The sequence below is a fragment of the Ranitomeya variabilis genome, chromosome 6 (genome assembly GCF_051348905.1).
Source record: "Ranitomeya variabilis isolate aRanVar5 chromosome 6, aRanVar5.hap1, whole genome shotgun sequence".
Taxonomy (NCBI): Eukaryota; Metazoa; Chordata; class Amphibia; order Anura; family Dendrobatidae; genus Ranitomeya; species Ranitomeya variabilis.
The window spans coordinates 342,288,988-342,303,205 of record NC_135237.1 but is presented as its reverse complement, the minus strand read 5'-3'; the positions used below and the strand labels follow the sequence as shown (position 1 = coordinate 342,303,205).

Below are 14,218 nucleotides of genomic sequence, written 5' to 3'. Positions count from 1 at the left end.
AGCTGCATTGACCCTGCCCTTGATGAAACACAGTGGACCAACACCGCCAGCTGACATGGCACCCCACACCATCACTGACTGTGGGTACTTGACACTGGACTTCAGGCATTTTGGCATTTCCTTCTCCCCAGTTTTCCTCCAGACTCTGGCACCTTGATTTCCGAATGACATGCAAAATTTGCTTTCATCAGAAAAAAGTACTTGGGACCACTTAGCAACAGTCCAGTGCTGCTTCTCTGTAGCCCAGGTCAGGCGCTTCTGCCGCTGTTTATGGTTCAAAAGTGGCTTTACCTGGGGAATGCGGCACCTGTAGCCCATTTCCTGCACACGCCTTTCCACACCAGACTCAGTCCACTGCTTCCTCAGGTTCCCCAAGGTCTGGAATCGGTCCTTCTCCACAATCTTCCTCAGGGTCCGGTCACCTCTTCTCGTTGTACAGCGTTTTCTGCCACATTGTTTCCTTCCAACAGACTTACCATTGAGGTGCCTTGATACAGCACTCTGGGAACAGCCTATTTGTTGAGAAATTTCTTTCTGGGTCTTACCCTCTTGCTTGATGGTGTCAATGATGGCCTTCTTGACATCTGTCAGGTCGCTAGTCTTACCCATGATGGGGGTTTTGAGTAATGAACCAGGCAGGGAGTTTTTAAAAGCCTCCGGTATCTTTTGCATGTGTTTAGAGTTAATTAGTTGATTCAGAAGATTAGGGTAATAGGTCATTTAGAGAACCTTTCCTTGATATGCTAATTTATTGAGACAGGTTTTTTGGGTTATCAGGAGTTGTAGGCCAAAATCATCAGTATTAAAACAATAAAAGACCTGACAAATTTCAGTTGGTGGATAATGAATCTATAATATATGAAAGTTTAATTGTAATCATTACATTATGGTAAATAATGAAATTTAACACTATATGCTAATTTTTTGAGAAGGACCTGTACATACACACGTTCAGCTTTATATATTAGATATTGAGTTCTGTTTGGTTTTGCAACCTCGTGCCTTTATGTTCAGGCTTATACCCTTAGCATTGCCATAGTCTCTCCATGTGCAGTTGTATATCCTCTCTACGACTAAATACATTGATTGTGTTTCTTCCAGGTACAGAGCTCCGGAAGTCTTACTGCGCTCACTGGTGTACAGCTCTCCCATAGACATATGGGCAGTTGGCAGCATTATGGCCGAGTTATATACACTTAGACCGCTTTTCCCAGGAACCAGTGAGGTTGATGAAATCTTCAAAATTTGCCAAGTTCTAGGTACCCCAAAGAAAGTAAGTGCGCTCCTTTTACCTAATAATTTACTGAGGTAGCTTAAAATGGGGGTAAAAAAAATGGAACAATTTTTTCAGTAAAACTCTGCCTTAAATATTAACTAACTGTCTAAATAGACTCTTTACATGTTTGTTTGAGAAAAAGGTCTACGGTAATTCAAATGTTTTTTTTCTCATACGTGAAAAACGGACCGATTTTCATCAGTGTTTGGTCAGTGTGTCCGAATTTACCATTAGTGTGACATTCTTTTTTCCTGTATAAAAAGATGATGATCAATACATACATATATGTATGTATCTGTATATATATATATGTATGTATCTGTATATATGTATGTATGTTTACATATGTGTGTATGTATGTACAGTATGTGTGTGTATGTATGTACTGTATATACATATATATACAGTATATATATATATATATGTATTTGTGTGTGTGTGTGTGTGTGTATGTATGTATGTATGTATATATATATATATATATATATATATATATATGTATGTATATGTGTGTGTATATGTGTGTGTGTGTGTATATATATATATATATATATATATATATATATATATATATATATATATATATATATATATAATGTAGGTATATAATAAAAAATAGAAAAAAGCAGATGGCACAACTAAGTAGCATGGAATCTTGTAATCACATATATGGCACATGTGCGTTAAACTGTACCGTCGGATACCGGGTGCTTATCCAAGAAAAGACATCATCGCAAATATGCAAAAATAGAAAAAAAACGGATAGCACTCACCGATCCTAAAATGCATACTTTATTTCAACATTTAAAATATCATGGCCAGGAGGACAGATGAAGGAGTGTGAGAGCCAGTGCCGAAGACGGCCGTTTCGTGCTAAATAGTGACCTGTAGAAGCGCTGTTTAGCGCGAAACAGTCGTCGTCGGCACTGGCTCTCACACTCCTTCATCTGTTCTCCTGGCCATTTTTTTCTATTTTTGCATATGTATGTATAGGTATATATATGTGTGTGTGTGTATGTATGTAATATATATATATATATATATATATATATATATATATATATTATGTATGTGTATATAAACCAAAAGTTTGGACACACCTTCACATTTAGAGATTTTTCTGTATTTTCATGACTGTAAAAATTGTAAATTCACACTCAAGGCGTCGAAACTATGAATTAACACGTGTGGAATTATATACTTAACAAAAAAGTGTGAAACAACTGAAAATATGTCTTATACTCCAGTTTCTTCAAAGTAGCCACCTTTTGCTTTGATGACTGCTTTGCACACTCTTGGCATTCTCTTGATGAGCTTCAAGAGGTAGTCACTGGAAATAGTTTTCATTTCACAGGTGTGCCCTGTCAGGTTTAATAAGTGGGATTTCTTGCCTTATAAATGGGGTTGGGACCATCAGTTGTGTTGAGCAGAAGTCTGGTGGATACACAGCTGATAGTCCTACTGAATAGAATGTTAGAATTTGTATTATGGCAAGAAAAAAGCAGCTAAGTAAAGAAAAACGAGTGTCCATCATTACTTTAAGAAATGAAGGTCAGTCAGTTCGAAAAATTGGGAAAACTTTGAAAGTGTCCCCAAGTGCAGTTGCAAAAACCATCAAGCGCTACAAAGAAACTGGCTCACGTGAGGACCGCCCCAGGAAAGGAAGACCAAGAGTCACCTCTGCTTCTGAGGATAAGTTTATCCGAGTCACCAGCCTCAGAAATCGCAGGTTAACAGCAGCTAAGATTAGAGACCAGGTCAATGCCACACAGAGTTCTAGCAACAGACACATCTCTACAACAACTGTTAAGAGGAGACTTTGTGCATCAGGCCTTCATGGTAAAATAGCTGCTAGGAAACCACTGCTAAGGACAGGCAACAAGCAGAAGAGACTTGTTTGGGCTAAAGGACACAAGGAATGGACATTAGACCAGTGGAAATCTGTGCTTTGGTCTGATGAGTCCAAATTTGAGATCCAACCACCGTGTCTTTGTGCGACGCAGAAAAGGTGAATGGATGGGCTCTACATGCCTGGTTCCCACCATGAAGCATGGAGGAGGAGGTGTGATGGTGTGGGGGTGCTTTGCTGGTGACGCTGTTGGGGATTATTCAAAATTGAAGGTATACTGAACCAGCATGGCTACCACAGCATCTTGCAGCGGCATGCTATTCCATCCGGTTTGCGTTTAGTTAGACCATCATTTATTTTTCAACAGGACAATGACCCCAAACACACCTCCAGGCTGTGTAAGGGCTATTTGACCAAGGAGGAGAGTGATGGGGTGCTATACCAGATGACCTGGCCTCCACAGTCACCAGACCTGAACCCAATCGAGATGGTTTGGGGTGAGCTGGACCACAGAGTGAAGGCAAAAGGGCCAACAAGTGCTAAGCATTTCTGGGAATTCCTTCAAGATTGTTGGAAGACCATTCCCGGTGACTACCTCTTGAAGCTCATCAAGAGAATGCCAAGAGTGTGCAAAGCAGTCATCAAAGCAAAAGGTAGCTACTTTGAAGAACCTAGAATATAAGACATAATTTCAGTTGTTTCACACGTTTTTCTTAAGTATATAATTCCACATGTGTTAATTCACAGTTCTGATGCCTTCAGTGTGAATGTACAATTTTCATAGTCATGAAAATACAGAAAAATCTTTAAATGAGAAGGTGTGTCCAAACTTCTGTACTGTATATGTGTGTGTGTGTGTGTATATCTTTATCACTTGGTCTGCAAAGGACAACATGGGCTATGATAGGTACTAGTGTTGAGAGAATGTGCTCGGATAAGGTTGTTTGACATTCCCAACACACGCAGGAATCCCTGTTTGTTAGGCAATCCCTGCATGTGTTGAGGCTGTCGAACAGCAGCGAGAAATGCAGCTGCGGGGACTCTAACTAACTAATTTTTCGAGAACGCCGAAGTCACTCTGTTAGCATACGAGCATGCGTGGTTAACACCTTATCGCGGCACGTTCTCTCATCACTAATAGGTCAGTGTACTTTCATTTTAAAAATACTAGAATATGTATGTGAAAAACAGACGTCTGAATGAGCTCTTTTACAGGCTGGACATATGCCGTTTTTGCTGAAGTTTTTTTTTTAAGCCAAACCGGAATGGATGTGAAAGAGAGGAGTGTGGGTCTCAGGGAACGGACACACAGAGCAGCAGCTGCATGGTGTCTTACAATCTGTTTTTGTCAGGAGGGTCTCTTAACAACAAAGTGCTCCTCAGAACTATATCGATCAACTGTATGAGATTTTTACAGGCTGTACATACATTTTTGCAGTCACTCTATGACAATATCCTGACAGTCCATTGTGGATATCCCTTTGTGGCCACCTTGAGCGATCTCCAGGTGATGTGCTGACTAGCAGAGTAGCAAATTGTCCTGTTTTTCTCGGGGTTCTATTGAGATGGAGCGGACGAGAAACTTGTTGGCACACCACCGCAAGTATCCAAATCTAATGCTTCCAATCATGTGACCGCTACTCACATGGTGAGAATCCTGACAGTGTACATATTATCAGGAATAGCAATCTGCAGTCACTTAGGGTGGCTGCAGAAATGTATGTTCAGCCCAGAAAACACCTAAGTGGTTGTAATAGCTGCAAATGTTATAGCGAAATTCAGTCATTTTATCATACAAAGATTCTCTTCTGGTCCCCCCCTTTTTTTTTTTTTTTTTTTTTTTTAACATACAGCAATGACATGCACATGGCCGGGGACAGCAGATCAGTGGTCGTCATATACCTGTAGATGACCACAGTGTAAAGGCAAGGACATTTTACAAAAAAATCATGGATGCTGCAGCATCTTAGATGTTATTACAATGGCCGTTATTATGGATACAGTAGCATGTCCTGGACATACATTTGGTGTATGGTCTGGATACATAATGCAAACATAATGGAGACTAAACCAGACAAGCCAAGACGCCGAGCACGACTTAAGAAATGTAACAGCTATGAATGCCCATGTATAACCTAGGCTATTTAGATAACCCATATTTATGCTCCCTAGAATGACTGGTCTGAAGGATATCAGCTTGCAGCTGCCATGAATTTCCGCTTCCCTCAGTGCATACCTATAAATTTGAAAACTCTCATCCCAAACGCTAGCGAAGAGGCATTAACAATAATGAGAGACATGCTGCAGTGGGATCCCAAGAAACGTCCAACAGCCATTCAGGTATGGAAGACATTCCATGTATTTTATTAATTTTATAGTAATCTTATTATTGAAACTTTTTCATTGTGAAAGGCAATCAGATAGGATGCCTCCATCCACAGGGTTTTACCTGGTGCTCTTTTTGTGGCAAGTAACGCTGTGGACAGAGGTTAGCCGAAAGTCAATAGGGCATCATAAAACACAAAAGAAGCTACACTTCAAAGCTGCTTCCTCCTAACATACCAAGTCTCAGTGCCACCATCAGACAAGCTCGGACTAGCTCATGGTGGAGCCGGTCAATCCCCTGGTGGCCCCCCCCTCTGTGTGAGCAATAGTTGGCACACTTGGTTCACTATGTCCCAACAAGGGTAGCATCTCATTATACATGTAACAAAATGCACAGTTTATCATTATACAACCCCTGGCAAAAATTATGGAATCACTGGCCTTGAAGGATGTTCATTCAGTTGTTTAATTTTGTAGAAAAAAAGCAGATCACAGACATGGCACAAAACTAAAGTCATTTCAAATGGCAACTTTCTGTCTTTCAGAAACACTAAAAGAAATCAAGAACAAAAAATGTGGTAGTCAGTAATGTTTACTTTTTTTAGCCAAGCATAGGGAAAAAATTATGGAATCACTCAACTCTGAGGAAAAAATTGTGGAATCACCCTGTAAATTTTCATACCCAAAAATAACACCTGCATCAAATTAGATCTGCTTGTTAGTCTGAATCTAAAAATGAGTGAACACACCTTGGAGAGCTATTGCACCAAGTGATCTGACATGAATCATAGCTCCAACGCGAGAGATGTCAATTGAAACAAAGGAGAGGATTATCAAACTCTTAGAGGGTAAATCATCACGCAATGTTGCAAAAGATGTTGGTTGTTCACAGACAGCTGTGTCTAAAATCTGGATCAAATACAAACAACATGGGAAGGTTGTTAAAGGCAAACATACTGGTAGACCAAGGAAGACTTCAAAGCGTCAAGAAGGGAAACTTAAAGCAATTTATCTCCAAAACAGGAAATGTACAACAAAACAAATGAGGAATGAATGGGTGGAAACTGGAGTCAACGTCTGTGACCGAACTCTAAGAAACCGCCCAAAAGGAAATGGGATTTACATACAGGAAAGCTAACCGTAAGCCATCATTAACACCTAAACAGAAAAAAAGCAGGTTACAATGGGCTAAGGAAAAGCAATTGTGGACTGAGGATGACTGGATGAAAGTCATATTCAGTGATGAATCACGGACCTGCACTGTGCAAGGTGATGATGCTGGAATTTTTGTTTGGTGCCGTTCCAATGAGATTTATAAAGATGTCTGCCTGAAGAGAACATGCAAATTTCCACAGTCATTTATTATATGGGGCTGCTTGTCAGGTAAAGGCACTGGGGAGATGGCTGTCATTACATCTTCAATAAATGCACAAGTTTATGTTGATATTTTGGACACTTTTCTTATCCCATCAATTGAAAGGATGTTTGGGGATGATGAAATCATTTTTCAAGATGATAGTGCATCCTGCCACAGAGCAAAAACTGTGCAAACATTCCTTGAAAAAAGACACATAAGGTCAATGTCATGGCCTGCAAAAAGTCCGGATCTCAATCCAATTGAAAATCTTTGGTGGAAGTTGAAGAAAATGGTCCATGACAAGGCTCCAACCTGCAAAGCTGATCTGGCAACAGCAATCAGAGAAATTTGGAGCCAGATTGATGAAGAGTACTGTTTGACACTCATTAAGTCCATGCCTCAGAGACTGCAAGCTGTTATAAAAGCCAGAGGTGGTGCAACAAAATACTAGTGATGTTTTGGAGTGTTTTTTTGTTTGTTTTTCATGATTCCATAATTTTTTCCTCAGAATTGAGTGATTGCATATTTTTTTCCCCATGCTTGGTTAAAAAAGTAACCATTACTGACTACCACGTTTTTTGTTCTTGATTTCTTTTAGTGTTTCTAAAAGCCAGAAAGTTGCCATTTGAAATTACTTTAGTTTTGTGCCATGTCTGTGATCTGCTTTTTTTCTTCAAAATTAAAGGGAACCTGTCACCTCGTTTTTTCGGTATGAGATAAAAATACTGTTAAATAGGGCCTGAGCTGTGCATTACAATAGTGTAGTTTGTGGACCCCGATTCCCCCCCTGTGCTGCCGAAATACGTTACCAAAGTAGTAGTTTTCGCCTGTCAATCAGGCTGGTCAGGTCGCATGGGCACCACGTCTTCCCCCAGATCTTGCCTAGTTTTCCGTTGGTGGCGTAGTGGTGTGCGCATGTCCAAGGTCCCGAATCCTGCACAGGGGTGTGAAAATAGCAGCGATGTCCGTTATTCCATTGGTGGTCGGTGGGCGCGGCCATCTTGCTTTGGCCGCGCGTGCGCAGAAGCGGCGCTCTGCTGGCCGCGACTTCAGGAAAATGGCCGCGGGCATCCGCGCGTGCGCAGATGGCTATCGCGGCGGCCATTTTCGTGAAGCCGAGATGCGAACTCTGCTTCTCGAAAATCTTCATTTTTGTCTTAAATGAAAAAAACAAAAAGAATTGTCCTAAAGCCAAATTGGATATAATTCCACACCAAACATAAAAAAGGGGGTGGACAAAAGTATTGGCACTGTTCGAAAAATCATGTGATGCTTCTCTAATTTGTGTAATTAACAGCACCTGTAACTTACCTGTGGCACCTAACAGGTGTTGGCAATAACTTAATCACACTTGCAGCCAGTTGACCTGGATTAAAGTTGACTCAACCTCTGTCCTGTGTCCTTATGTGTACCACATTGAGCATGGAGAAAAGAAAGAAGACCAAAGAACTGTCTGAGGACTTGAGAAACCAAATTGTGAGGAAGCATGAGAAATCTCAAGGCTACAAGTCCATCTCCAAAGACCTGAATGTTCCTGTGTCTACCGTGCGCAGTGTCATCAAGAAATTTAAAGCCCATGGCACTGTGGCTAACCTCCCTAGATGTGGATGGAAAAGAAAAATTGACAAGAGATTTCAACGCAAGATTGTGCGGATGTTGGATAAAGAACCTCGACTAACATCCAAACAAGTTCAAGCTGCCCTGCAGTCCGAGCGTAGAACAGTGTCAACCCGTACTATCTGTCGGCGTCTGAATGAAAAGGGACTATATGGTAGGAGACCCAGGAAGACCCCACTTCTTACCCCGAGACATAAAAAAGCCAGGCTGGAGTTTGCCAAAACTTTCCTGAAAAAGCCTAAAACGTTTTGGAAGAATGTTCTCTGGTCAGATGAGACAAAAGTAGAGCTTTTTGGGCAAAGGCATGAACATAGTTTACAGGAGAAAAAAAGAGGCATTCAAAGAAAAGAACACGGTCCCTACAGTCAAACATGGCGGAGGTTCCCTGATGTTTTGGGGTTGCCTAGCTGCCTCTGGCACTGGACTGCTTGACCGTGTGCATGGCATTATGAAGTCTGAAGACTACCAACAAATTTTGCAGCATAACGTAGGGCCCAGTGTGAGAAAGCTGGGTCTCCCTCAGAGGTCATGGGTCTTCCAGCAGGACAATGACCCAAAACACAGTTCAAAAAGCACTAGAAAATGGTTTGAGAGAAAGCACTGGAGACTTCTAAGGTGGCCAGCAATGAGTCCAGACCTGAATCCCATAGAACACCTGTGGAGAGATCTAAAAATGGCAGTTTGGAGAAGGCACCCTTCAAATATCAGGGACCTGGAGCAGTTTGCCAAAGAAGAATGGTCTAAAATTCCAGCAGAGCATTGTAAGAAACTCATTGATGGTTACCGGAAGTGGTTGGTCGCAGTTCTTTTGGCTAAAGGTTGTGCAACCAAGTATTAGGCTGAGGGTGCCACTACTTTTGTCTGGCCCATTTTTGGAGTTTTGTGTGAAATGATCAATGTTTTGCTTTTTGCTTCATTCTCTCTTGTGTTTTTTCATTTAAGACAAATTAAATGAAGATAATAATACCAAAGAATTTGTGTTTGCAATCATTTTCAGGAAGAAACTGAGTATTATCTGACAGAATTGCAGGGGTGTCAATACTTTTGGCCACAACTGTAAGCATAGCCAAATATGTAACTGAGGGTAATGTAATGTGCATGTAGCTGAACAGTGCGCCCCCAGAGTCAATGTTACTGGTGGGCCCTTGGCACCCCAGTCCGGCACTGCAATCAGATATATGACTGCTCAGTATAATAGAGATCGTACTTGTCAATCATTGTAGATAGAAGCCACACGGCACTCACCGGCGCAGGGACTCGAAAATAGTTTTCGAGCACGCTGAAGTCACTCGATTAGAACCCGAACATGGCAGATAACACCTTATGCCAGCACGTTCGCTCATCACAAATAGATTCTTCTGCAACAACTCGTTAATCCACAATAAGTGCATGATGGATCCACACGGACATCCTGAAAATGTAAAATCCAATTTTTCTGCATGTTAGGGATGAGATCTGCTGGGATCTCATTCACTTTGCCCCTACTCAAAGCAATTACAGATCGGAAATCTGTAACATTTGTGTGAAAGTAGCTTAAGAAAAGAATCCCTATGTTTTTTGTTCTATGGTTATGTATTTGTTTCTAAAAAATACATAGATGCTGTATTAGAAATGCACTTGTCCTATTCCATCCTGCAGCCTAGATGTAGATGTAATGGATCTATTTGATTTGTGAATAGAGATGCTTGTCTTCCATCTGCTCACTTACCCAGGCTTTGAGGTACCCTTATTTTCAAGTTGGGCAAGCACTCGGACCTCCGGTACAAGTGGATCAGAAAAAGCCTTTAGAGAAACCAGTGCATTCCAATGAACCATTATCTGAGCTAAAAAAGAAACCCTCTCCTCCAACTGAAGCAGCAGAGAAGATATTACCAAGTGACTCGCCTGCCCCCCAGAGACCCCTGCAGCAAATACATCTGCCACAAAGCACCTCTAACAGCCAGCAGCCATCCAAAGCCCCCCAAGTGGCCCTCCCCAGTATCGGCAACACCATCTCTCCAGTAAGTAACATACGTGTAATGTGACCATATGTATGCACTGTGACCATATATATATATGTAATGTGACCATATATATGCACATATATAACATATATATCAACCTATCATAAGCTGCTCATCCATGCGCTCCATCTTCTGTGTATAGGGGCCACCGAAGGGTCCCATGACAGCAGATATCAGGGCAAAGAGGGATTGAGGGTGTTGGATTTCAATATGCCCAATCCTTTGTTCCCATGGGAGAGAAGGCTGACTCTTATTTGGTCCCCTAGGCACAATGAACATACATGCTCCAAGCAGAGAAAGAGACCAGAGGGGAACCCAGGCAGCACTAAAGAGCAACAGGGGGTCAATATAACAACATAGGGCCCTATAAATTATTGTATTTAGTTTTTTTTTTTTCTTTTAATTAAATCTAATTTTTGTATTTTTCAACTGTTATTAATTGGCGCCTTTTTTAAAGTCTATTTTGTATGTGTTTGCCTGTTTGGTTTGGTTTTTTTTATGTTCATTATTGTAGGCAGCGTTTGGAGTTTCAAGATGATTTTAGCTACGGTAATTCACTTTGCACAAAAATGTTATGATTTTTTTTTTTTTTTTTTTTAAATGTACTCCAGTCCCCTTCCAGATGGAGTGATTTTATGTACATCTGAAATTTTGGCCAAGTTTTGTAACATTTTAGTAGAACATGAAACATTTTACGTTCAAAAGTCACAAAAAAGGTTTAACAAAATATATATATATATATTATTTTTTTTTTTAATTGAGCGCAAGGTTCATGAACCACTTGCGTCATTTTGAAGAATTAGGCGCAAAAAATACCACAAGACAAAAAAAAACAAAAAAAAGCTGGTGAAGCTGGCCCATAGTTTTCTTTATTTTTAGACTTCATTGGGCCTAGATTTTAAAAGGAAAAAAATGTGAGCAACCCCTTTCAGAGATACTTAATCTTTGCAAGAAAATCTTCCATCATGCAGTTAAATGGAATGTGTTAGCAGGTTTTTGCTAACATGTAGTGTTAGAGCAGCATAAGATAGACAGAGCCCCTGATTACAGTGACGTGTCACTAAGGCTGGTTTCACATTTGCGGATGGAGGTACTGCGGAGGGCTGCTTACGTCCTCCGTGAAGCTCCGCCCATTGCCGCACCTCCTCCGGTCAGCTCCGCCTAACTCGGCATTTCGCGTGCCTACCCTATCTTTACCGTTATATACGCAGGCCATGCCGATGTATGCGGATGCCTCCACATGCATCGTTTTGACGGTGCGGCGACCGCACCAAAATGCTACTCGTTGCACCGTCAAAACTACGCATGCGGAGACATCTGCATACATCGGTATGGCCTGCGTACATAATGGTAAAGATAGGGTAGGCACGCCGCATGCCGACGTAGGCGGAGCTGACCGGAGGAGGTGCGGCAGTGGGCGGAGCTTCACGAAGGACGTACGCAGCCCTCCGCAGCACCTCCATCGGCAAATGTGAAACCAACCTTACTGGGCTGTTTTCCATAGATTCAATGAAATCAGTGTTTTATCAGTAGGAAATGATCACTAGTCGACTAGCTGTCTCGTGCCTCCTAGACCTGCTGCTCTGTGTACCCCGCCCATACCACTGACTGGCAGCCGTGTACACTGTGCATTTGCAGAAAGCTGCCAATCAGTGGTGTGGGACAGGAATAAGCTTTCTGGGCACTGCCAAGTCTTCAGTCAAAACTGCTGTACCTAGTAAAACAAGTGACACCGCACTGAAATTCAGGTCTCTGTCCCTACATCATGCTGCTCAGATGGGGTCCAAAAACCTGGTGACAGATTCCCTTTAAAGTTGTTCTTCACAATATCCTTTCTTATTGTCACCAAGTCACAGCAGTGCCAGGAATAGCATGGTCTGTGGCTTTGGTTACTACAACGTCTTTACTGACGTCATTTTATGTTTATGTGTGTGTAGCCCATTCACTATCTCCATCTACCCCCCACCCCCTGAAGATGGCTGGACCATCATTGTAACTACACACCTGTACTTTGTATCTCCCCACCTCATTGTAGATTGTAAGCTTTCACGAGCAGCGTCGTCTCATCTTGCTTTAATTATTGTATTGTTAACGTTGTTACTTATGACTGTTGTGTGTTGAAACTGTAAAGCGTTGCGGAATATGTTGGTGCTATATAAATAAAGATTATTATTATAATTATTATTACTGACCCAAGAGTAGAGCGATGTGGTAGCACTAGTTGTATGCAACTGTCATTTATTTTTCCAATGTTATTTTAAAAAAATAATTTTATTAAATATTTAAAAATCTGTTATCTGATCTGTTACCGAAACCCAGATCATTTCTTTTTTTTTTCTTTATAACGTAGAAGACCGTAACTAATGGGCCACAGAACAGTGTTGTGAACCTTAAACATGGAAGACGACGCTGGGGCCAGTCCGTTTTAAAAGACAGCTGGGATGAGTTTGATACCGACTTTGGGATCTCATTCTCGAAGAAGCCCAGCATGGCTATGGTTAAAGAGAACAAAACTGACGACTCTTTATATGGGTGAGCTTCAGCTAAAGCCATTAGTATGGAATGAATTGTGGGACTGCTTACATAGCTGTATACAATATAACGGATTGGTTTTGAAACGGTGTAAAGGGATATTTCAGCAAAAAACACACTAACGGTCAGTTATGGCAATGGCGGAGTGAGAGTGCCTTGATGTTCTGTGATTACTGAAGATTTTGTATGGAGTAGTAATGTGCATTCCTGACCTCCGCTCCATACAGACTCCTCCTCACTGCTGTCACTTGCGGGAAGAATTAGCGGAAATCAATACTAGTTACACAACAATCTCCAACTTTTTATCATCATATCTTTTGACGATTAAAAATTCTGTGCCTATTCATATCTTTGTCTGTGTGTAAAAAGCTTTATTTATACTTCATAGACCTACAAAATAATTTTCTTCTTTTGACTAAGTGTTTAAATCATGTTTTTATGCATCATTTTTTATTATTCATATTACCATTTACAGTACATAAAAAATGCTATTTCCCACACTTGCCACTAGGCCTTATTTAAAGGTAACCTGTCGGCTGCCCTATGCAACCTAAACCACCACCATTGCTCTACACTACGCTCTTTCTTCTGACTTTGCGATCTGTATCCACTCTTATTGGCATCTGTGCATTTGCATGTCTCGGGACTAGTACGGTGGGATGTCTATTTCCCCGGAGTAGTCCTGCCTTCCATCAAATTGCGTGTATGTGCAATGAAGCTCCCCAGCTTCATCAGCGCATCGCACCCACTGCGGCAGAATGCCGTCAGTGACACCGTTCTTGCAGATTCTGTAAATTGCAAACAGAGGGGCGTGCTAACAAGGCGAGAGGCGGGAATAGACTAGGAAATTCAAAGGCCCACCGGACTGGTCCTAAAATATTTGTATTCCACAAATGAGGAATAACGCTTGATTTTGAAAGTATATAGAGATTGCAAAGCCATAAGAAGGGGGTCGATAGAATGCAGTAATGGCATGGAGCAGAGACTAGGTCGTGATTTAGGGGGCTAGGGTAGCTGACCGGTTCCAGTTAAGACTCCTAATTCTCTGTTGGACATTCTCTGTTGGACACATGGACATCTGCAACAATAAACTAACTCCAACTCATCAGGACAAAGGTCATTGTGAAGGGAGAGCGAGGAGGGGTGGTGTGACCATTTCCTATAATAGAGTCTGGTAGGACTAGGTTAATTTGTAGCACTGCAGGTCTTAATTAGATGTACCTAGCTAGATAACTAGCCAGACATAAGGGTACCGTCAC

The 14,218-nt window shown here is 41.4% G+C and overlaps 1 protein-coding gene across 20 annotated transcripts in view; it reads left to right on the top strand.

The window, feature by feature from the left end:
- Positions 1–14,218, top strand: part of MAK (male germ cell associated kinase) — a 99,887-nt gene that overhangs the window by 68,654 nt on the left and 17,015 nt on the right. For all 20 annotated transcript variants that reach the window (XM_077269867.1, XM_077269863.1, XM_077269861.1 and 17 more), the window contains 4 exons: positions 1,102–1,273; positions 5,298–5,465; positions 10,137–10,424; positions 12,778–12,959. In XM_077269867.1, the coding sequence (XP_077125982.1) occupies positions 1,102–1,273; positions 5,298–5,465; positions 10,137–10,424; positions 12,778–12,959 (810 nt within the window). The remainder of the gene's footprint in view (positions 1–1,101; positions 1,274–5,297; positions 5,466–10,136; positions 10,425–12,777; positions 12,960–14,218) is intronic.